The 25,339-nt window shown below is 43.7% G+C and overlaps 1 protein-coding gene across 3 annotated transcripts in view; it reads left to right on the top strand.

Annotated features, from left to right (window-relative positions):
* Positions 1–25,339, top strand: part of MBD2 (methyl-CpG binding domain protein 2) — a 276,168-nt gene that overhangs the window by 124,921 nt on the left and 125,908 nt on the right. For 2 of the 3 annotated variants that reach the window (XM_085629916.1, XM_085629925.1), the window contains exon 3: positions 23,466–23,603. The exons of the other annotated variant lie outside the window; for it this stretch is intronic. In XM_085629916.1, the coding sequence (XP_085486042.1) occupies positions 23,466–23,603 (138 nt within the window). The remainder of the gene's footprint in view (positions 1–23,465; positions 23,604–25,339) is intronic. 3 annotated transcript variants of the gene reach the window in all.

The raw sequence follows: 25,339 nt of genomic DNA, 5'->3' as shown, positions 1-25,339 counted from the left end.
GAATGCTTAGCACGTCAGTGGAACCAGGCTCAGGGTCTGTTATCAGATCCAATGTTGGTAGACGGCCGCACCCATCGCTCTCTGCAGTGGTGGAACACACAAAACCTTTTAAAAGGGTGACACTTCAGCGACCCGGTTCCCCAGATAGTACTAACAGCAGGCGCATCACTGACTGGTTGGGGAGCCCATCTTCAAACTCACTCAATTCAGGGCATGTGGAGCTTGCAGCAGAAACCACTTCATATAAATCACCTAGAGCTGCTAGCCATTTTTCTGGCGCTGAAAGCGTTTCAAGTTCATCTAGAACACAAGACTGTCTTGATTCATACAGACAACATGACAGCGATGTATTGCATAAAAAACAGGGGGGGGCACACACTCTCCAGATGTAACTGCACCCTCAAGTTCTCTGCCCATTCTTCCCAGACATAGATTTGTTTGCCACACACCTAATCGCAAAATGGCCAAACTTTGCGTCCAATTATCCACACCCATATTCCAAGGGCAATGCACTGTGGATGAATTGGTCAGGTATATTTGCTTACGCTTTTCCGCCTCTCCCACTCATTCCATTAGTGGTTCAGAAACTCAAACAAGCGTCCCTGACACAAATCCTAGTTGATTCCACGTGGGCACGTCCACCCTGGTTCACAACCTTGTTGGAACTGTCAGTAGTTCCTCATCAAAAACTACATCTTACACCCAATCTTCTCACACAGAGCCATGGAGACATAAAACATCCAGACCCCAGTCAACTCAACCTGGCGATCTGGCACCTGAAGTCCTAGAGTTTGGCTACCTTAATCTACCACCAGACTGCATGAATATTATCAAAGAGGCTAGACGTCCTACCTCAAGAGTCTGCTATGAAACAAAGTGGAAGCGGTTTGTAATATACTGTACTAACAACCACATCAACCCACTTGATGCTTCCGTTCAAAACATTATATGTTATTTGTTACATCTACAGCGTTCCAATTTAGCATACACATCCATACGCTTACATTTGGCTGCAATAGACATGCTCCTTTATAGACCACATCTATCTCTATTTAAAGTGCCTGTCATCAAAGCTTTTATGGAGTATCTCAAAAGAGTAATTCCTCCAAGACATCCACCTGCTCCAGTTTGGAATCTCTACATTGTTCTCACCAGGCTAATGGGTCCACCCTTTGAACCATTGCACAGATGTGAACTGCAGTTTCTCACGGGGAAAGTAGCTTTCCTCATAGCTATTACATCACTGAGGAGAGTCGGTGAGCTTCAGGCACTAACTATAGAAGAACCCTTTTTACAAATGCACCAAAATAAATTAGTTCTTCGGACCAACCCTAAATATCTTCCTAAAGTCATTTCTGCCTTTCATATCAATCAATCTGTTGAGCTACCTGTGTTCTTCCCTCAACCAGATTCTGTGTCAGAACATGCCCTACACACTTTTGATGTGAAGAGAGCATTACTTTATTACATAAAAAGGACAAAACCTTTCCGTAAGGCAAACCAACTTTTTGTCGCTTTTGCTCCACCACATAAAGGCAATCCCATATCAAAATCGGGTATTGCAAGGTGGATAGTCAAGTGCATTCAAATATACTATGCAAAAGCAAAATTAACATTAACAGTTCCCCCTAGAGCACATTCTACACACAAACTGGGGGCTTCTATGGCATTCTTAGGAAATATACCCATTAATGACATATGCAAACCTGCAACATGGTCTATACCTCACACATTCACAAAACACTATTGTGTAGATGTGTTAGACAGCAAGTTAGTGTGGGCCAAGCAGTTTTATGTACACTATTTCAGACAACCGCTACAGGTTAGCCACCTCTTTGGGAGATAACTGCTCCGTAGTCTGTGCACAGCATATGATTTATAGCTCATATGCCTCCCAACTAAAAATGCTACTTACCCAGTATGCATCTGTTCTTGGTATATAGAGCTGTAGAGTCCTATGCGCCCACCCGCCTCCCTGGGTACCTATACCTGTCGCAGTAACATCTTACTTAGATGCATGCATTCATGGACATCTCCTTTTACTACTCTTACTAACTCCATTATCACCCTCTGCGGGAAAACAATCGAACAATGAAGTTTATGTCCATGCGAACTATCACTGCAAGGAGGAGTCAACTACGTCGTGACTGGAAAGACTTGTTTGAAGAAAAACAAAGTGCAAACATTCGGACCCAACACTAGATGGTAATCTATGCACAGCATATGCCTCTACAGCTCTATATGCCAAGAACAGATGAATACTGGGTAAGTAGAATTTTCCATATTTTGTTTTAATAGGTCAAGAATCTTTCTATGGGGTTTCTTTTTCCAACAAAAATTTTTATAAGGAAATGTGCACTATAAAATAATTTTCAAACGCGGGGGGCCATCGAAAAATCGTAATGTATGGAAGCGCTTTCTTTGCTCAGTCACGGATTCTAACAGTATGTTTTTTGTTTGCTACACTGAAGTTTCTTGTGCTCTGTACAGTACTATGTCGTTCTGTACATATGTGCTGCCTTTTATGCCTCCGTTATTTGGAGGCACATCTTCCGCTTTTTTTTTTCCTAAGTCTTGACAGTGAGAGACTCTAGTCTAGGGTCTTATTCTGTTCTGCTTTTTTCCAGAATGCTTCCTGGTTACTTATGAGATTTCAAATGCTTGATGTTCTGAACAAGTTAAATCATATGTCCAAGACTAAGGACTGAGTTTCTCAACGTTTACAACATTTCACACGTTTAAGTCTCTAGGAGTACCACTAAAATCATCCCATACAATGGATTCTTTTTTTGTGTTGTATTTCTTTATTAGATTTTACCCAATAGAAAACGAGTGTTACCAGTCATAACCAATATTACATTCATGCACATTCTTACTGTTTAGGATGTAGAGGTCTGCCCATAGCCTGGTCCTGTCTTTCTCAATGTATATCAACATGTGACATTCACATTGCAGTAATAGAAAAGATGGAGAGATTGCTTTCCAAACAGCTGTGTCTGCCCCACCCTTGCTCCCTGTCCTCACACCAGTCCACCCAAAAGGGACTGTATTAAAACCAATATACAGAGTGTTAGTTAAGAACTTCTTTATTCCATGTCCTTATGTGCATCCTCCAACCTGCCCGACCAGCAGCTACTGCCGCTCCTAGAACTCTCTCCTAGAATTTCCCTAACACAACATGCTGTGTTCCATGTTCTATAATAAACTAAGAAATGCAAATGCGACACATCTCCTCTCCTTAGTAAACAATAAATAAGCATAACTGTACACAAAATAAGAAGATAAAATAACATCTTAAAATGCAGTTGTGACATAAACAATCAAAACCATATACGCATATAAAAATGAAATTACATCATGAAATATCCAACAACATGGACCTCAACTTCTACATTCCAGTTCAGCATCATGGCACTTTGTTAACCTTCTGGCATTCCACACATAGCCACCCTCCAGATCCACGGTATTACCCCAAACTTTCTGGCCAGGAGGCAATCGTGTTATGAATATAACAAAGGAGTGGGGCACATGCTTGCCATTAGAACAAGGCAGAAAATTGCTGGGGCGACATCATAGAGGTCAAAAACCAAAAGGGCAAAGTAGTCACGGAGATCAGGGAAATACGCAGAGTATTTCAAAAGTATTCTGAAAATCTTTATAGGGAAGAAAGACGTAAGGAGCCAAAAAATATAAAGGAATATGGATTTGGTTACCACTGAGATATTCTCAAAGGAAGACACAGAGGCCTTGGAACATATATTTTTCAGATGAGGAGATTCAAAACGCCCTCAAAGAACTCCTGGCAAGGCTGGCGGACCTGATCAAATTCCATTGGAATTTTATAAAGTATTTTTTCTAGTCTTGGGGGATGACTTAAGACCGGTAATGCGGCAGGCACAGAGAGGGGAGGCACCCCCGGAGTCCTGGTCAGAAGCCAATATAGTTATCTTTTTAAAGAAAGGGAAGCCCCCTAATGAGGCTGGATCATATAGACCGATCAGTCTTATGAACAGCGATACAAAGATTTACTCTAAAATTTTAGCAAACCGGTTTAGTAACATCATAGGGAAAGTGATCTCACCCCGACAGCATGGGCTCATCCATGGCAGAGGAATGGCCGAACATATCCGTAGAGTTATCACCATGTTAGACTATTCTGTAGTCACAGTAGACCCTATTGCGCTCATCCTACTTGACGCAGAGGAGGCGTTTGATCGGGTCTCATAGGATTACCTATTGGCCGTACGTGAGAACATGGGGGTCGGTAAGGGGTGTATAAAGGCCATACAGATATTGTATAGAACAACGCAGGCTCGACTCTGGCTAATGGGTGGACACACTGAACCTATTTTTATCAATCAAAGGATAAGACTGGGATGTCCATGCTCCCCTCTTCTGTTTGCATTTTACAGGGAGCCCCTAATTAGGAAAATCGAAGTGAACATGGGAATCCACCCTATAAGATTGAATGGATTTTAATCTAAAATTCTAGGATATGAGGATGACTTGGCAATAACGGCTGCAAATCCGCTTACGGCTTTAACGGAAATAGAACATGAGGCTGAATGTTTTGGGTTGTTATCTGGATATTGGCTTAATCGAGGAAAAACACAAATAGTTATCAATAGTAAACTTTCCTTGTCAGACCCACGGGTGACTGAATGTGCAACCTCTCTTGGGGTCATGATAACCTCAGAGCTCAGTGAAGTTGTGGAAAAAAACCTCCCCCCCAGTCATACAAAAAAGCAAAAAAGATTTTCAAAGGCTCAATCTGCATCTTTCGATTGTGCGACGCTGTAACATTATTAAAAGGATACTTTTACCTAAAATTGTATATCTATTTAGAACGATACCCCTGGCATTCGAGAACCATTGGTTTAAGGAAATGGAAAAAATTATTAACAGATTCCTTTGGGCACAAGGAAAGACCAGAAGAGCCCTTAGATATATGTCTTTACCCAGAGAAAGGGGGGACTGGGCAGTTCCAGACCTAAAAATGTATTACTGGGCTGCAGCAATTCAATATTTTCGAGGGCTGTTGGGCGGTAAGGTTGGGGACCGATGGAGAAGAGATGCTCCTCCAGATGTATATGAACTGCTGCTAGAAAGAGAGGCCCCTAACTGGCTACTAAGATACAGTGAACCCAGCTACTACAAAAAAAGTTAAATTTAAGACTCTTGGTGCCGCAGTGTTGGTTTGGACCAGTGTCAGGAATAAGCTTGGCCTGGGAAGGATGAACTATTATTCCTCTCTGTTTGGAAATCCAGTTCTCCCGGAGATTTTTCATGATGCGTTGGGATGCATTGGGTGAAGGAAGATGGGGGATCTGTGTGACTCAGACAATATCATGTCATTAGAGAAGGCTAAACTCCTGTTTAATATTGATCGGTGGGACTTTTTTAAATATCTCCAGATACGTGGTTCCGTCACAAGGAAGAAAGGGGGAGAAAAAGCTTTTTCGAAAGACCTAGTTATGGCGGCAATAAGAGATCCAGAGGGCTGTACTATTACCCAGATCTATGGTGAGCTTAGGCAACTATTGGCGTTAAGTGTTTAGAAGATTGATGCTACTTAATCTGATGGTACGCTTGTGATAAATCCAAAGTCGAAAATACTGTGGCATGACTTACGGTTGCTTGTAATTCATGAATGTTAGGAAAGGGGTACTGATCCACCCAAATGGACTTGTTTGAGTCTCGAAGATCCACACACGCGAACCCCCCCATCGATTTCTTAACCAAAACGGTTGGACTTACCCAATCAGCCGATTCCACTTGCTCTATAATACTTTTCATCTGCAACTGATTCAATTCATTCTTCAAAGCTGACCTCCTAGTGATAGGCACACCTCTTACCTTATGGATAACTGGTTTAGCGTCTTCTCTTAAAACTGTCTTATGACAGAATCCTCTTGAACAACCCAGCTTAGTAGTAAAAACATTTGGAAAATCATATTTCCACTTACTCTTTTGCCCAACAATGTTTCCATTGTTAGTGAACAATACCTGTTCTGATGATGGTTAAGGTCTAAAATAATTACCAGGAACCGTTGATCAGACAAACCCAAAAGATTTTTTCCTTCACTAACAATGTAAACAGTGGTGTGTATAGATTTCTCTTTAAAACTAATGTCAGTAGAAAAACAACCCAACACAGGTAATTTCTTCCCACAACAACCCAGCAGGTTAACTTCAGTGACAGCCAAACCTGTATGCTCCAAGCTATTGTATGTTATAAGCAGGGCTATAAGTGGGACGAAAAAACTGGGGGGTCTCTCAAAGGGGCGTGGTCAATGTAATTAAGGGCGTGGCTTAAAAACACGTAAGCTCAAAATCTGTGTTTAGCCCAGTGTGCCGCCGAGAGACTTGTATTTTGCTGTTCCTGTCATTGCGTTCAGATATGATACAACAAGTCACATCATACCTACAAGTCAGGACTATTTGCTTTGCCAATGGTTGTTTGTTGCATAAGATAAATAAGCAGCAACTATGGCTTGTATATAATATTGAAAAAGCTTCCACTTAAAGCCCTGGTAACACCACGACAATGTTGCTGCTCCTGAGTTTCAAAAAGAAATGGGAAATTCAGAGAGAAAATTATTCTCTTTAAAGGATTTCCCTTCCTCTACAACGCGCACATGATGTGCGGGGAAAAAAACGGACCGCCTGTGCCAGGGCTCAAAACAGAGCCCGATAGAGACCCGTTTCGAGGCCCCCTTAAAAAACTGCCGGTGCTCAGACCCGGGGAGACCCGGCCCACTTAAAGCCCTGGTTATAAGGTCAGTGATCGTGTATGGAGAGCATGAATCCGTCCACATACTTACAACTCTCCCACACACGAGCACATTACATTTACGCGGATGATAAAGATCACCTAATGCATTCACTGATGCATCCTCTATGACCAATACTTCTGATTCTGATTCCTCAGTTTTGTGAATGACGTTAACGTTTTGTCTACTTTTTCACTCATTCTCCTTGCAAGCACAAGCGAAATGACCTAAGTGTCTACACTTGTAGCATCTGACAGTAATTGCTGGACAATTAATATAAGAAGCAACATGTTTTTCACTACCACACAATAAAATTTAGTAGAAGATTTCTGGCTAGTTTTAAAACCCTGCTTGTGCGACGGCATCTCCACGACGCGTGAATTAGTTGATTTGATGTGCAATTACTTTAACCTTTGCACAACATTTACACATTTTTATGGCGCTCCACAACGATATCTATTTTTGGCCTGTAATTGCTCTCCAAAGCTCATGGCTTGTGCAAATTCATCATTATCATCATCCTCTTCCTCCTCGTTGTCTTGCTCCACTGCCTCACTAGGAGGAATCTGCAATAATTTCAATACCTTTCTTCCTTCTGCACCCAGATTTTGTTAAAGAATTGCAGTTTGCGTTTAGGCACAAACGCATCACCACCAATGGCATCTAAATAAGTTAAAAAGGCCTCTTGCCAATCTTCCCACAACATAGGTGGGTTGCCAGGAGATGCTAAGAATGCAGGAGGGGGTGCTATAGAGTCTAAATTGGCCATATTCTTATGGGTTCTAAAGTTGCTGGTAACAAATAATATGTAATTAAATTAAATTCGCAGTACTGACATAAACAATCAAAATTGTACCTGCTTGAAAGATCCCACCCTGTTACAGAGACGGACCAATGTCCCAAGTCTCCATGAAGAAAAAAAACAGAACAGGCACTGGATCGCATTGCAGGAATCAGCCGCATTTGGAGACCGCTAATAAATGTGCCAGCGTATCGTGGCAACACTGCAATGACAGTGTATCGTGTGAGCGTTTGAACAACGTAACGCTCACACCACCATAACAAAATCAGGCGGAAGTCCAGCAACGTTTATGATGTAATCCGGCCTAATCTCTAACGTGGCACTCCTCCCAAGCTGATGCTTGCGCTGATCTTGTGTCTCTCATGCTTCACCTCGTGAGCCTATGCTTGCGCTGAGCTCGCGCCTCACCTGCCAGTGCTCATGCAGCGATCGCGCACCTCCCTTTCCTCTTGTGTTTCTCGGGCACCCGCTGTTTGGGAAGGGTTCGCTCTGTACAGTCAACCCAAGTAATTTTCCTATTACTCACAACATCACCAGCAGACAACAGTGATTATCACGCCACTCCAGTAATTCTCTTGCCCAGCACGGGTAGTGGGTTTATCGCTCACTTGCTCGAGTGGGTTATTCAATAAGAATGCCTGTGAGGGGTCCCATATATCTCTCAGCCTGTAGGCCAGTGGTAGTAGTTCTGCGTAGATGAGTGATTGTTCCTGCCAGAATGTGCAATCTTGCATCCAGTACTTAACCTTAGGGGCGCATCCCCTCCCCATCTGCAAGCCACCCTTCGCTTAGCTAATAATAGCCCGAGTGAGACCTATTTCCTGATGGTCATCTCGTCCTTTTCAGTGTTACTCAGCAATGCAATGAGTGTGGTAGTGGGCAATGGGGAACCAATCATCTGCTATAGGGCCTTGAAGATCCGTTACCTATAATCTCTAATCGGCTCGCAGTCCCATGCTAAATGTAAAGAGTGTCCCACTTCCCTTCAGCAGTGGTCACATCTGTCATCCGGTTGTAGGTGAAACTTATGTAGTCGAACTGGGGTATAGTACAGTCCAAGAATATATTTGAAGTGAATAATGTGCAACCGGCTACTTGCAGAAATCAGTCCTGTTTGTTGGCACCAATCTCTCCATTGTTTGTCAGTGAAGGTTGTACCCAACTTATTGTCCCAGTTTGAACGTGAGCCCCCCCCACCCCCCCTCCCCCCCATATTTCCATCTGATTTGGTTGAACATTATGATGGAGCTTTGAGACCACCGGTGTAGGATAAGTGATTTTTAACAGCATGTTTAACAACATTATTGGATGTTCGTGAGGAAATTTGGAGGTGACTGCTTTGACATTCTGTCTCAGTATGATGATTATAACATCTCCATAGGTGTGGGGTTGTCTCCCCTAAAGAAAGCGTCGCAATCACGTAAGGTGCCATTATTATATAGGTAACCCCATGTAGCCACTCCAACTTTCTGAAGTATCTGTCGGCAAGCCATTTCATGCATCACCTGGAGGTCTAAATGGTTGAGGAGCCCCAGTAATGGTAAATACAGCATGGGAGCGTGCAGGTATTTGGCTAGTCCCCACCAAGCTGCTGAGGTACATGCAACCATAGAGGGATCAGCATCCCTAGCTATAGGATGCGTCCCAAAGAATGCCTAGATACAGCTTGGAGCCTGATACCCCTCTTCGATGGCAAGATGTGGCATGTAAGGGTGGGGGGGGTTGAAACCAATATGCAGCAAAATGGTCCTGGGCACATAGAAAATAGAGTTCTATATCAGGAGCCTCAAACCCTCCCTTCGAGAGAGGCTGTGTCAAGACCTCCCATTTCAACCTGGGCTGTCTCCCACCCCATGTCAGTCATATTAGCTGAGTTTTCAGAGGTTTAGAAAAGTGTTGACCCGGATTGTAGGGAATATTGATAAAGAGAGAGAGCAGCTTTGGCAGTACAACCATCTTTATCAATGAGATCCACCCTGCTAGCGAGAGGGGCATAGCAATCTAGTGCCAGACATCTGTCAGGGCATCTAATGTCCCGCCATAGTTGGCGCTCAATTGTTCTGCCTTATCCTTTGTGATGTTGAACTCCAAATATTTTATTTAGTCACCACACCATGTCAATAGGTTGCCCAGAGCGTATGGTTGTATGACATTTGTGAGAGGGAATATCTAGGATTTCTCTCAGTTGATGTTTATCCTTGAGCACCCTCCGAAGTTGATGAATTGGCTCGGAATGGAGTTGAGATTGGTCTGGGGGTCTCTGACATATAATGAAATGTCGTCCGCATAGAGGGACACCAACAGATGCCTAGTAGGGTAGCGAAGCGCATACTCCTGGTGGTGCTGACAGAGTTTTGCTGCCAATGATTCTATGCCCCGATCAAACAAAAGAGAGGACCAGGGTGCATCCTTCTCTTGTGCCTCGTGAAAATGGAAAATGGGGGGGAGCATACCCAGTTAATCAGCACGTTCGCTTGCAGCTGGCAATACAATAGCTTTATCCAGGAGAGCAATGAAAGGGTGTGGCATGGGGGTGAGACCCTCCATTCGGCATAGGACCCCAGTGAGTGAATCCTATTTCAGGGAGTCCCATTCCTTGGTGGCATCAAGAAAGACTGCCACCATGGCCATATTGAGATCAACGTCCTGTAGTAGAGAAAAAAGGGTGCGTAGAATGTGTGATGTCTCATGTCCAGGTATGAAACCCGACTGATCCTGCAGGACTGCGGAGTCCATGAGCAGGCTCAGACGATTTGCTAGTACTTTGGCGTGATCTTCCATCACAATTTATAAATGATGGTGGCCTGTACAATTCACACTTGCATCCCATCTGTCCAGGTTTCGGTGGAGAAATGATTAATGCCTCCCACATGGATTGTGGGAGAATGCCAGTTTCTCGAGCCTCCCCATATAGAGTTTTCAGGATAGGGTGAAGTAGCCAATATACGTTTTATAAAAATCAGCCGGAAGGTCGTCCGCCCCGGGTGCTCTGCCAGAGTGGAGCTGCATTACTGCTGACCAAATCTTATCTTCCTCGATCTCGGCAGAGAGGAACTCCCGCTGTGCATCCCCCAGCCATCCCAATTCTATGCCCTCTATATAGGGCTCTAGCTCTAGTGGTTGTTTCCACTGTGGTGTATAGAATGGAATAGAATTTGGAGAATGCCTGCAGTATATCTTCTGTATCTATATGGGCTGTGCCGTCCGCTTCCCTTACCTCTAAAACAAAGTTAGAGAAACAAGGCTTTTAGTTAAGTTCCGCAAGTGCCTTCCCTGGTCTCTCCCCTTAACCATACCTGCCAGCCTTAAAATATATACCACAAAATAAACGTTCTCGCTCTGCTGTATCATGATAGTCATCGCATTCCTGGGTTTTATCCACACATCCTCTTTGGAGATTCACCTAGTTTCGTCTCCATCTGGTTGATGTCCGTCTCTAATCTGCGTAGTGTGGTACGAATTTCCTGTAATATCCCCTCCCCTCCCTTTGCCATGCACTCACCACATATAGGGACGTTGAAAGCCACGCACACTGTAGCCAACAGAGGGATGGCATCCATGTTGTGCTGCAAAAAGTCTTGCATCGAATGTCCTACCTCCATCCCGAATGGGGTATCTAGAAGAGAGGTGAGCCAGGACAAATTAAGGTGCAGAGTCATTCGGGGGGGGACTAGCAACATCACAACTGGGGAGTGATCTGAGTATATTTGTGCCAGGTGCGATACATATCGCGGCAAAGGGCGAAGCCCTCCTGAAATTATCCAATAATAGAGTTATCACCATGTTTAATGTACTGCAGAATAGAATGTGCCCTCCGTGATGTTGCCAACTTGGCGCTGGGCGGCGGTATAGTGGGGGGGGGACCTGTCCAAGTGTGGCTCAGTCGTAGTGTAAAAATCAGCCCCCCCCCACCTCCCCCCCGCAAGTTAACATGGGTGGATCCTATGGGACTACCTGAAAATGCAAATAGAAACCATCTCCGATCTACCTGCAGAAGCATTCTACTTCACTATATACTTAAGTAATTTTTTTAAGTTCCAGGGACTTTTGATTTATCGGCCACCTGGGCCCAAGACCACTTTTTCACAAGCACTAATGAATCATCTAGAATCTCGTGTCGATCCCCAGCCCTTTATTATTCTTGGTGACTTTAACTACCACTTGGAACTAACTAACCACCCGGATTCCAGCAAACTCCTTGATAACCTGGCAGCTTTTGGCTTTACATTCAACAATAGAAAATCCTGGGGTCTACAACAATGTTAAAGAGTGTGGAAAAAACCACTACAAACAGTTTGAAACAATAAGAAAATATGTATGTAGATGGAGACAAAACCAGAGACTAAGCCCAAACGAACTAACTATGGGCATTTCCCTTTACAGGACAAAATCCCTCACTCACCAAAAGGTGACCTGCTTCATCATTTGGGATTCTCCTCCCTCCGGCTACAGGCTCGATCCTGCTCTGAGGTACCAAAGGACAGAGCGGTGACTCTTTCCAGAGCGGATGCCAGGTAGAGGTGGGTTATCCTACCCAGTAGTTACGGGTAAGGTTCACTGAAAACAGTCATATCAAAACGCAAGAGTAGCAGCTTTTGATATCCTTTTTATGTTATCACATGCACATTATTCGCACTAGCAGCTTGGGTCCTGATGAAAGCCGTGCCTACTTATAGGTATTATGGCTGAAACATGTCGACCGATCTATCCTACCATCATGGTTTAAATTGTTCAAACACAAACCGTAGATGCACTGTCTTTTTTTAAATCCTAGCCAAGTATGTCTCATATAAAAAGTTCCTTACGATGTCCCTGAGCTAGTTTTATACTCGCTCTCCTCACGATTTAGAATTTTTTGCGCTGAGTCCTCGCTCACACAATTAGCTCTTTTGCGGATTTATATTGTCCACCTAAATCAAAAACATCCCTGAGCTCCTCCCTCTCAGAGAGGGGGTTGTAGCCCCCAGAGGAACTAGGTTTTTCCTCTGGGAGGAGAGTCCCAAATGATGAAGCATGTCACCTTTTCGTGAGTGAGGGATTTTGTCCTGTAAAGGGAAATGCCCATAGTTAGTTCGTTTGGGCTTAGTCTTTGGTTTTGTCTCCATCTACATACATATTTTCTTATTGTTTCAAACCGTTAGTAGTGGTTTTTTCCACACTCTCTTTAACATTGTTGTAGACCCCAGGATTTTCTATTGTTGAATGTATTGCGATTGAGGAATGAATCCTGAAGTGGTCTTAAAAATTTTCCCTGGGACCCTCCGGCTTTGAACCGTTCTTTGTTATAGCTTTTGGCTTTAGCCAATTAGTAAATGAGCCAACCCACCAAGCAGGCCATACTTTAGATGGCATTTTTGCAAACAGTATAATTATGGATCTGGCCAGAATTATCACTCTTCCCTGGTCAGACCATAAAGCGATCTGTTTCACCATTAAGACTGTTTCCAACACCCCAACCCCATCCAAAACCAGTAAAGGTAAAGACCAGACAATGGACCAGGGTCCAAGCCGACAATTTAAATACGGCCCTCAGCCAATCTCCTCTTCTGCTCAGTAAGGACAACACTGAGGCAGCTCTTGCTTTTAACAATTGGCTCCCGACAGCAGCTGATGTGGTGGCCCCTGAAAAAGTGCTAACTGTTAGGAGATTAAAACCCTCTGCTCCATGGTATAGTTCAGAGCTCAAAGCCCTAAATGTAGTTTGTAGAAAAGCTGAGCGCCTTTGGAGGGTGGATTATAGTCCAGATAATAAAATAAGTTACAATTGTGCTCTTCAACAGTATAGAGACGCAATAATTGCTGCTAAAAGATTGTTCTACACCACTAAGATTGGGGAAGCAGGCAACTCCACTAAAGATCTTTTTAAAACAGTAACCCTACTTTCCAAACCACAACAGGTTAATACGTTCCAGCCCGACCAAGATATGTGTAACAAATTAGCCACTTTCTTTCAACATAAGGTCCAACAAATTTACAACGACCTTTTGAACATTCGCTTTAGCCCAGATAAGCAAGAGCAACCCCTGACCGAGAAAGGTTCAATACATCCCAGTCTGATGAACTTCCCAGCAATTGCAAAGGAAGAAACATGTAAACTTATCGCTGCTACAAAATCAGGCTCACCTAAAGACCCCTGTCCCCCCCCCCCATGATCCTGCATCTTGCTGCAAATAGAATTGGAGAAGAACTGACTCCTCTTATCAACCAAGTGTTGGAGTCCGGTATCTATCCTTCCAGCTGGAAGAGAGCTACGATCAGGCCAATACTGAAGAAACCCACCTTCGATCCCTTTGAACCTAAGAACTACCGCCCTATTGCCGCTCTGCCCATTGTAGCCAAAATCTTGGAGAAATCAGTAAACAGGGCATTGATGGATTATCTCGACACCCACAATTTGCTAGATTCCACGCAACATGGTTTTCGCTCACAACACTCCACGGAATCAGCTCTGCTCGTAGCAGCTGAGGAGATCCGAGGCATAGTGGACAGAGCGGGTAGGGCTATTCTCGTCCTGTTAGATCTGTCGGCAGCCTTTGTCACGGTGAATCACATGGTGTTAATACAGAGACTACAGGAGGTCGGTATTGAGGGCCCAGCTCTGTCCCTTCTCTCGTCATTTCTGGAGGGAAGGGAGCAGAGCCTATATTGGGGCGGCCTTCAGTCCGACAGTTTCCATCTCCCGTGTGGGGTCCCTCCGGAATCAGCGTTATCACCTACGCTGTTTAACATCTATGTCATCCCTCTGGCCAGACTCACCAGGAAGCATGTTTTTGCCCTAGTGTCCTACTCGGATGATTCCCAGCTCATAATAGCGACTGCCAATCAGTCAGATGAAACAGCCGCTAGATTTCACACGTGTCTAATGGAAATCATGACCTGGATGAACCAGAGCTTTAACACGGACAAAACCGAGATCATTGAGTTTGGCCAGGGGCAATCCCTGTGGAACGACTCCTGGTGGCCCCTGAAGGCTGGCGAATGCCCCCGCCCCGTGTCCAAGGTGAGAAACCTTGGCGTTCTGTTCGACTGTCAGCTAAATTTCTCGGCCCAGGTGAACAGCCTTGCCTCGTCATGCTTCTTCTCAATAAAGACCTTGAGAAAGATCTTCCCTTTATTACATCAGAACTACGTAAGACAGTGGTGGTGGCTCTTCTGCTGTCCAAGCTGGACTATTGCAATGCCTTACTTTTGGGGATAAACAAGGCCTAGCTGAGTAGGTTACAGTCATTGCAGAATGCCGCCGCGAGACTGCTTTTGGACATTCCTAGAGACCAATCCATCTCGGCGGGAATTAGAACTTTACACTGGCTCCCCATAGAACAACGTGTGGAATTCAAGGCATTATGCCTGGTACACAAAGCTGTCTTCGGGGGAAGAGCCAAAGACATTCAGAAAATGCTGATTCCCTATATCCCGGGCCGTGCCCTAAGATCTAGCACGTTGTGTCTTCTTCAGGTAAGCAGGACTAGGAGAGTTAGGTGGGGTGGAAGAGCCTTCTCAAACTGCGCCGCAAGACTTTGGAATAAGCTTCCTTTTTCCCTAAGATCTGTACCAAATCATCAATCCTTCGGAAAGGTCCTGAAGACATGGCTGTTTGCTTCAAGGTAGTTCTTGCTTAAGACTGATACACCCCCACACTTACCAGCGCCAAAATGCTACGGCATTCGAGCGCTTTAAAAACTTATATCCTATCCTATGTCAGTGATTTTTACCCCATAAGGTAGTGAAAAAATCTGGGTCATCACTATTGGGACCATAGCAGCACACCAAAGTGACTGAATGCAATGCCAATTTTCCCCACATAAGGCTGAATTGGCCGTGTGTGTCCTGAGGTGATCTCATAACTACATATGGGGTATTTTTTTATGAGTATCGCTTTTCCACTGGCATAGGTGGAGTAGGAAGCGAAACATCTATGATCTGCCCATCGGGAGGCAAAGGTGTTAGGAGAAAAGAGGCCCAGTTGTGTCTCCTTTAACATGGCAATGTGAATATTACGCTTGTCTAGAATGGCCAATATGTGTCTACATTTGCAGGGATTGCTTAGGCCTCGTATGTTCCACGTCAAAAAGTTGTATCCAGGACAAATGGAATTATCTGTGATGCTATCACGTCATCAAGACACAAGCCCTGTAGGGACCGACCAAGTGGTGATAAGCCAACAACAAGCTGGACCGGGCCACAACAAGCAGTGTCATGTAACATGAAATTCCTCAAGTGTGTCCATATCCCACCCCTCCCCACGACAGCCCAAACCTGCTGGCGTCAATCCACCTGCCCCTCCCAACAAAAAAGAGAAAAACATAAATGCAAATGGCAAGAATTCCTGCAGAAGTAGGACAAATTAGCATATTGTGATGAGGGTTCTCTGAGGGAACCAGCGTTGTGACAGACAGCAGGTGAAAGAATAGGAAATGATAAAAGAGAAGCAGAACTACAGTAATAGAAAAGAGTGGGTTAGGTAGATGAGCAAAGTGACGTGAAAGCTAGAGAGTGTAGGTACTAGGTAAAAGAAAAAAAGAGCAAACTTTGCATTAGGGGTATCCTTATGAGGTTTCACCAAAAGGTGCAGCAGGTTCACTCACCCCCCCCCCCCCCCCCCACACTCCCAAAAGGACGGGGGTGCCCGGGAATGGTCTCATAATGGCCCCAAAGGCCTGATGTGTTTGTGACAGTGTATCCGGAGGTGGGGGTCATCACTGCATTTTCTGGCCCACCCCGACTATTGCACAAAGTACATAAGGTGATGCATTTGCGTGTGTATGTCCGGGGTGAGATTACATCATTCTTAAAGCACCCAAAGCAGTTGACATTGGCGATGTTGGACGGGAGGCCAACTGTGCTGCTGCACTCTGGGGCGATACGTGGCTGATGCGTTTCAAAAAGTCTGCTACATGCTGTGGATTAGTAAAGAAAGGCTGCTCTCCTTGGTGAGTAACATGGAGGCATGCCGATAACTACAAAGGATATGCAATGGTGGCCTGTTATAGTTTTCAGTGGCAGAAATTTCCTCCTGGCATCCTGCACTGCCATGATGAAGTCAGGATAGATGGGGATGGTAGAGCATTCAAAGGTGAGCTGACATTGTTCTCTGGCTGGGAGAGGGTGGCATCGCGGTCATAATAATTTAAAAATCTGGCGATGATGGGTCTTAGGGTGGATCCTGGAGGGGATCTCAAGACAAGCGATGGGCTTGCTCCACCAACCACTGCGCAGAGAAAGCCTCCGCTCCGAAGATGGGCATGAGTTGGCTCTCAACATAGTCCTCTATCCGTCCTATATTTGTTGTTGCACAACTACGCCTCCAAATCTTCATTTTTAGCAGCTATCACTTTCAGGAGGCGCTCCATATTGAGTCATTCTTCCTTCCTGCCCTCAGATGTATCCTCCAGTTCAGAGATTCTGTGCTCGGCTTCTTCGATGCGACTATCATGCTTCTCAAGTTTTTGGGCTATAAAGTCCATGCAGGTTCACATTGTGTCCATTTTGGCTTCTATTGAGGTGAGCCTATGCTTCGTCATTAGTAATGATTTCATGTCGTCCTTTGGGGCCTGGTGATTAGTGTGTGCCCCCTCAACAATGTTCCAATCTGTATTCTGTGCACGCGTAGATTTGCGGGGCTCAAAGGGCATTTTGGACTGCGTGCCCTCCAGTCTGCCCATGCCGTATTATCCCCAATCCTGAAAAGCAAGGTCGGCAGGGGTCCACTGGGAAACAGCCGTTCCCTACAATAAGTGTATATTGTAGGCCTATAATGTACAACAGTCCAGGGTAATTTAGATTTTTCACAGCCTGGTGGGCAGAAAATCTGGATTTTATTAAAGACACGGAGGCCAAGATTATGCAAATCTCCTTTATTGTGCAGCTCACACCAGCAGCAATGAAGAGATCTAGAACTTCAAAACATTTTAACATAGTATATAGTCCATGTGCACGTAGGCTTATCCCTTCTTTGTGGAGCGAACAAGATAACTTTAAAATTCTTTTATGGAATTTTTAGTGTAGTAGTCCATAAATTCTTTGAAGCATTTAATCTGCAAGACAAAAGATCATCCACTTTAGTTAAATTCCCTGGCTGGGATTATTAGTGGAGGGATAATCTTAGCCTCTGTGTTTTTAATAAAATCCAGATTTTCTGACCACCAGGCTGTGAAAATTTAAAATTTTCATGGCATGACATGGAGGCCCATATTATTCAAGTTTAAAGTGTGTTCAGCAAATTATCAATAGCATTTGTCACCGGTTTAAAATAACAGCTTTTGATAATTCATTCATTTGACCAATCCGCAGCTCTAAGGATGTCCTGAAGGCCACCACCCATAGTAAAAGCTTTGGAGGCTGAAGCCCCTCTAAGAGTGTGCACCAAAAATGGAAATATCAATTCCAGCTTCTTTTATAACATCCTTTACCCATCTTGCTAAGGTGGGAGAGGAAACTGCTCTATGGGGAGTTGCTCCTTCTGTTAAATAAGGGGTGGGGGTATAACCGGTTATAGGGGCCCCTCTGTCTGGTCCTCAAATATTTTCAGGCCTCGATGTGTCCGCCGTCGCAGCACCCACTTATCCGGCTATCTCGCAGCTCTCCGAGCTCCTGACTGTGCCTGGTAGGCCTACAGTATCTTTCATTACTTGCACAGCCTATGTGGGGTGAAAGTCGCTGCCTCGCCGCAAGTGCGATATCACTTCAGAAGCCCCTTGACGCTGATCAGCTCCTTCCTCCATCTGGTCCGCGCTCTTTCGGGCCCAGATAGCCTCTCTATATTGTGGCCTGGTACGTGCTCAGACGCATCCCGCTGGTTGGATCGTCATGGGCCCAGACTCTACTCTTCTGGAACTCCAGCAAGCGAAGCCTCACCTTCACCTGCAGTGCCGGGATCAGAAGACCCTTCAGGCCAGGCAGCTGCAGCAGTCAGGGCACTCTCCTTCACTTCTTCCAAACAGTCAACAAGTGTCTGTTGGCACACCCCTTCACCTGAAGCTGATGCGGAGCGCCGAATGTCCCGGCCAGGGCACCGCCATCTTAGTCCGTAGGCAGGTCCTCTCCACATGGGAAGGTTCTCCTATCATTTCTTGCTCCAGTGAGGTAAATTCGAGTATATGGAGGAAATGGGGGGTTGCAGTTAGGTTTGTGACCACGGTCCTCAATTTTTAGCTTTGTCGTCATCCATTTGGGACAGGTTTTTTATGATATGTCCAGGCCAGCAGGAGCCTCACGCTAGTAGGCCATCTTGCGTGCGCGCCCTCTATCCTCCACACCCCCCATGGATTATCTAGGTTTCATTGCTCCATGAATTTATCTTCCACAACTATACTAGCACAATCTTCCGTTACTGCACGAGTGATGGTTGTTATGGCCCTAGTACAGTATGGGAGTGGTCCCAGTACAAAATGATTTATCATGAACACAACATTTAACAAAATAAAAAACATATAAGGCATACACAGCTTTGTAACATTCACTGTTATTTAATCACAATGAACATACGATGGAATAAAAAAACATTTAGATAATTGAGTGCCCCAAGTGGAAGTAAGAGTGTGGGAGAAAGGGTTTAAGTGATTGATGTGAAGGTGAACATGTATCGAGAGAGAGTAAAGTGCAAATCTTGTGATCCTCATCAATGGTCAATTAGCGGCTTCACTTTAAGCCACATGAATCCAAACAACGTCATTAGATTACATAGCCGTGCTTCAAAAGTATCCGTGCAGTAATCCTTGGGCGGAGTACTGCATGGCGAACTCTGGCCGTTAACCCCAAACAAATGACATTTGATTTCTCCTTAAGATTATAAACGTTTGGGCGTAAATTCCCCGAGGTGAGGCCAACTACGGTGGCCTAATATTGATGTATTGTGAAGGGACTTGCAAGTGACTAGCCCTTTATGAGTGCTGTTTTTTTCCGTTCTCTGATGTTTTGGAGCCTACTCGCCCATTATCCCATGACCCCCCCCCCCCCCCTTCACGGTTTGAATCTTCACGATGCCCCCCACCTCCTCATCCACTCTAGTCCTGAGGAAGACCCCGTAAGGTTTTCAGGCACCTACAGCAGTTTGGGGTCGAAACGTCGACATCTCCTGAACCCGCCAGCTCATTCAACAGTGATTTCTCACTGGGATATTTTTGAAGCATGGCTATGTAATAAACTGAAGCCGCTCATTGACCATTGATGAGGACCACGAGATTTGCACTTTACTCTCTCTCGATACCAGTTCACCTTCACATCAGTCACTTAAACCCTTTCTCCCGCACCCTTTTCTTTTCCACTTGGGGCACTCAATTATCCAAATGTTTTTTGATTCCATCGTATGTTCATTGTGATTAAGTAACAGTGAACGTTACAAAGCTGTGTATGCCTTGTATGTTTTTTATTTTGTTAAATGTTGTGTTCATGATAAATCATTTTGTCCTGGGACCACTCCCATACTGTACTGTCGCATACCCAGGTCCCAGGGACAACAATTGGGTTTGCCCTTACGGTAACGGTTGTTATGGCCCAGCAGTCTCTTTAAAAGAAATTGCTCTTCAGAACCAAGGCCAGTCATAGGTTCTTAGATGTGAAGTAGACGATATCAGTCTCTCCGCTCCCAAATACAAAATAGTGTCACTAGAAAAACTGCAAGGTTTTTTACTCGTATAAAACTTAAGTGGAAGTATATTTAACCTCTTAAGCAATAAAAATGTTTTGTAATTTTTAACATTTGAAATTATGAATCCTATTCCAGATCAGCAGATTCCACACATGCAGAGACAGGACCTTTGTGGTGCACATATACTGGATATGGTTGGAGATTACATCTGTAAACTATGTAGATGCTATTTTATAAAGGGCCTTACCCATTAATTGCTGAATTCATTTTCTCACATCTACAATGTTTCCCCCCCATGCATGTGTACAGATCTTTTTTGGGGTTCAGTGGATCATGATGCTGATCCATGGGCATGCATGTTTTTTTGTTTTTTTTTACTCGAGTTCTCTATATTCGCACATTGTAAAGGGAATTTGACCCTGGGGATATCCCAAACAGTAACTTAAGTCATAAACTGTTTTGATGTACATAATGAGTAATTTGTTTCCATAGTATATTTTTCTGCTGCAACAAAAATATCTGAACAGAATTAAAGCAAGCTTTGCATGACATGAAATAGATCTTTTTGTTGTTCAATGTAAATCAGTTGTCATTTTTGAGATATTTGCATTACAAACACGCATTCTGCCATACTCATTTTGTAGGGTCATGCACGTGCCTACAAATTGACACAAGAGTTTCTTTTCTGTTTGTATACCTATCTGAGTTGGATCAGTTATTGAAATGTTTTACGTTGCATTAATGTTTTTTTGAAGGTGTGGGTGGAGGCAAGCAACATAGGAGTAGGTGAAAAAAGAAGCAATATGGAGGCAAACATGGGTCAGAAGCTACCCGGAGGTATGGGGAAGCAATACTGGCTCAAGAGAGGAACGTGAATTTGTTGGAGGGGGAGCACACAAGTGAGAAAGCAATGTAGGAAGAAGTACACTAGGGTAAGCATAACACAGATGAGGGAGTGGAAGAAGCACATGGGCGATAGAGCAGCACGGAGCGCAGTGGGGAAGACTAGCAGTACACGATGGAGGCAGCTGGAAAATACATGCTCAATCATGGAAGGCTTAACCCAAACAAATTGAGTTCTTCAAAAGGGCATTAAGAGGGAGCAAATATGGTATCCGTGCTCCAGAGGAGAACAAATACAAGATGAGCAATTAAACCCACACAGGCTGTCAAATAAAAAAAGCAAGCAAATAAGATGCCATAAAGCCAACCATTGGCAGCAAAGGGCTGGCGCTTCGCCCACTGTAAGTAGACAATACATCTTTTCGCCAACAGACCGCTTTCAGTGTTCAAAGGGTTCATTTTATATATTTCTTTACGTTTAAAATGTAAATACTTCAAAACAACCCAGATAGGCATGAAGCAAATAGTTTTAAAAAAATGAATTTATTGAGGAATCTTCTGATTTTTTTTTTTTTTTCCCATTCATCCATTTTGAGATCCATGGACCTGCAATGTATCTGTGGCACCTTGCAATCTGATTTGCTGGCCTTGACTCAGATATTTGTTGCAGCTATGATTACGCACAGATCATGTGGCAAAAATAAATGGACAACTACTTGGGGGGGGGGGGGGGGGGGGGGGGGGGGAGGGTTCATCCCTGACCACAAAGAAGTTCAGAAAGAATGTATAATGCGCTATATATATTTTCTTAGACAAAAAGCAGATCTGGGCATTGTATGCACTAGCACTGTGTGGATGCCAGGGTCTAGGGGCTGCACATGTATCTGGGATCATGGATCCAGATACACGTGCAGTCCCTAGACCCTAAGGAGACATGAATCCATGGCATCATCTTGGATGTCAGAATCCAGTAGAGTAAATGTTGAGGAGTCAGCATTGTGAACACCCCCATTACACAAGGTCAAAGGCCTTGCTCTGTGGCATATGACCATATATGGGCTGAGCGAAGCACCTGAGGATAACCACTGGTGGTGTTCGTTTGATCACAAAAATACTTCTTAGAATTGAATGCGCACACTTCAAAGTTTAATATATGGCCCTGTCTCAGTTTGTCTTGTAAACTTTGCTTCTCCTCTTAATCCGGTCAATATGGTGACACAAGTGAACAGTGTAGTCTCTGCATGGCCTTCCAAATTGAACTCAGGAAAAGGCAAAGTCATCCCGTTTGAGTTTTGGCTTATTGTTGTTGCATCATCCATCCTTTCCAAGATCCACTATGAGAATGCCTGCTATTTGGGCTTTCCTGAAACATTTTTGGTCTGCTTTTACAGCCGTAAGGCTAGTTCTAGAAATGTATAAACTCAGACACATTCACTGAAGTTGGGCATAAATTGCACTGGCTTCCTGGATAATTTTTAAAGCTTTATCTCTTACCCATAAAGTGATAAACTGCTCTGGTACCTCACTCTTGTGTCCTACATCACCAAATACTTTCTTGGGCATGTTCTATTATCTGCCATGGAGGTCAGGGCAGTGGTTCTCAGTTACATAGAAGGCTGACTAGGAGGAAAGTCTTTATCAGTTCAAGCCTCAAAGACCTAGAAACAACAACCAAGTGCCCTCTGTGCAATTGTGGATTACAGACTTTCGCAAAAATAAAATCTATTTTGGGGTCTAAATATAAGGACGGCTGTGACCTAGCCATATATAAGACACTGGGATTCATTCACTTATTTTCTTGCTGTCCTTTCCTAGTTTCATCTGTGGTGTATGCGTGTAATTAGTATTTATTTCCTTAATTCATAAATTCAACTGGCCAAAACCATGTGCATTGACATGTGACCCATCAGGGCTGGCAAAGGCCCTGCAAGCTACCCTCACTGCACACAATCAATGGAAATACACCGTATTATTAGGGAAGAGACCCCCCCCCGCGCCCACACCATATTTTTTGACATACAAAGAAGTATCCTTTTATCTTCAGAAGACAGTCGTTTTAAAGATGCTTGTACCTAACATCGAAGGCTTGATCTTGCAATATTCAGAGACCCGTAGGTTGACCTAATCCCATTTTGTCCCCCAGGAGATTGAAATTTGGAGAGGTAGGTGCCATGGGTAGCAGGTAAGTTGTGGGGTGTCCAGTACATTCTTAGAAAAAATGTGTGATCTCATTTTTAAGATTTACATTTTTTCTATCGTAGACATGAATCCTGGTGCAACTGTACAGTATGGTTAATATCTTACACGCATGCTTTTCAAACTCTGAAGTTTCTTTTTATGAATCAAACTTGGCTTCATTTGTGCTAAATAATTGATTGGCGATAATTATATCAGCAACAGTAGATACATATCCCAGATGTGGGAATGTGATTTATGGTAACATAGATTTATCTTTTTATAGGGTAAGCCGGACTTAAACACGACATTACCAATAAGGCAAACTGCATCTATCTTCAAACAGCCTGTAACCAAAGTTACCAATCATCCGCTAAACAAAGTCAAATCCGATCCCCAGCGAGTGAATGAACAACCACGCCAGGTTTGTCTCATTTTGTGTAGCTTTCTGAAGGTTCCTTGTCCGCATTGAATTATTAGGACGACAAGAGGCTTTTCGAAATGCTTTATCACCTGGTGAGATTGTTAAATTGCATAACCTTGAAAGCCTATTTTTTACCAATGTGTGCTTGCCTTCATAGCTGCCAAGGCTTCAGATTGCCATGTGTGACATTTTCATAATTGCAGTGTAATTATGAGTTAAATTTCAAAGACTATGAGTGACACTATCTCGCGAGCAAAATCAAGCAATGAAGACGACAGAAATATATAAATATCATAAATTACATCCATTTGAGCATTCTGTTTTTTTTCTTCTACATGGTTTAGGTTTGCTGAGCTCTGTTCACATACTACTAGTCTTAACATTACCTGATCTGATGCAGTGTAATTTTTCGAGTTGGCTTTATGCTTGCCTCCCTGCCATTCAGGCCAAACCAGTTGGCATTGTATACATATGCTATGCTTAATTTTCAAACAAATAAACATAAGCAAGGAGCTCAAACCTTTGAGGCAGCACACACTTGGTCATAGCTCGTTGGCAGCCTCTATCCTGCAGCCATGCCCAGTGCAGAACTTCACGACCGACACTGGCAGCAGGCAGCTGATCGCTCATTGCCATTGCAGGGCACAGCCTCACTTACTAGTGAGGCTGCGAGTCACGGGTGTTTGTTTACCACGGCTCCTGGCCGCCTGCCTCCTCATAGCCCAATCCTGCAACATCACTCCCTTTGCAAATTGGAGTTGGTGGGGGGGGGGTCCGTGATGGTCCTCATTTTAATTTGCCTTTAGTCATGCAGCAGAGTGAGGCTACGTTCATTTGACCAAAAAACACAGCCTCCTGCCTTGTGATATCACAAAAAATCAAGTCTACCTATTTATTAAGAAATCGATTTAGAAATAAATCATCCTGCGCAACATAACTACTGCCCGATTCGATTCAAAAGCTTTATTCGGTATGAATAAAACAACCATAAAAGTGTACATTCGTAAAAACTGATTACATTTTTTGTAAATATTATGAAATCAAGGTAAAAAAAGAAAGCGGATAACGCTTAACATACTCCATGGGGCATAAATGAATTGTGTGTAAAAACACATAAAATATGTTTTAAAAAAAGACAATACAATTTCTTAAAACCATTATTGTGTCACTATAAAAATACAGTTGCGTGTACTAAATGTGTTAATAATATAAAGTGCCACATTAAGCCAAACCTCGGCATCGTTTAGCTTGGACTGCGGCAAGATGCGAACCATTGCCGTTCGCAAGCAAAAGTGGTTTTAAATAGTAATTTCTGAAACCAGAATAAAAGCAAAAACAGCATAAAGTGCACAGTGCTCTGATTACTCTGTCCATCACATGGGCAAGGAATCCTGTCCAAAGGACAGGTTTTCATGTTGGGAAGGCAACTAAGTGAGGGACAATTCTCAATCTAAATCCGACTAATACAAAACAATGCATGAGATTAGGAATATAAAATAAATAATCTTGACAGCCCACTTGTGAGGTAAGTGTTAGATAAAACTTTACAGTAGGTTTCTTGCTCTCACTGTCAAGCCCGGCTTCCCTCCTATGATTCGTAAAGTTTTCTCTGATCTGCAACTTACTAAGTGATGTTACTTGTTGGGGATTAGTACGGACGGACATTTTAAATAATTTACTGTACAATGAACAAACCTAACTTAACCATGGGATCTTCATGACATTGTCCAGAGTAA

Source organism: Triturus cristatus, chromosome 2_1, assembly GCF_964204655.1.
Source record: "Triturus cristatus chromosome 2_1, aTriCri1.1, whole genome shotgun sequence".
Classification (NCBI taxonomy): domain Eukaryota; kingdom Metazoa; phylum Chordata; class Amphibia; order Caudata; family Salamandridae; genus Triturus; species Triturus cristatus.
The sequence above is the reverse complement of the archived record's forward strand: the minus strand, read 5'-3'. Positions and strand labels throughout refer to the sequence as shown.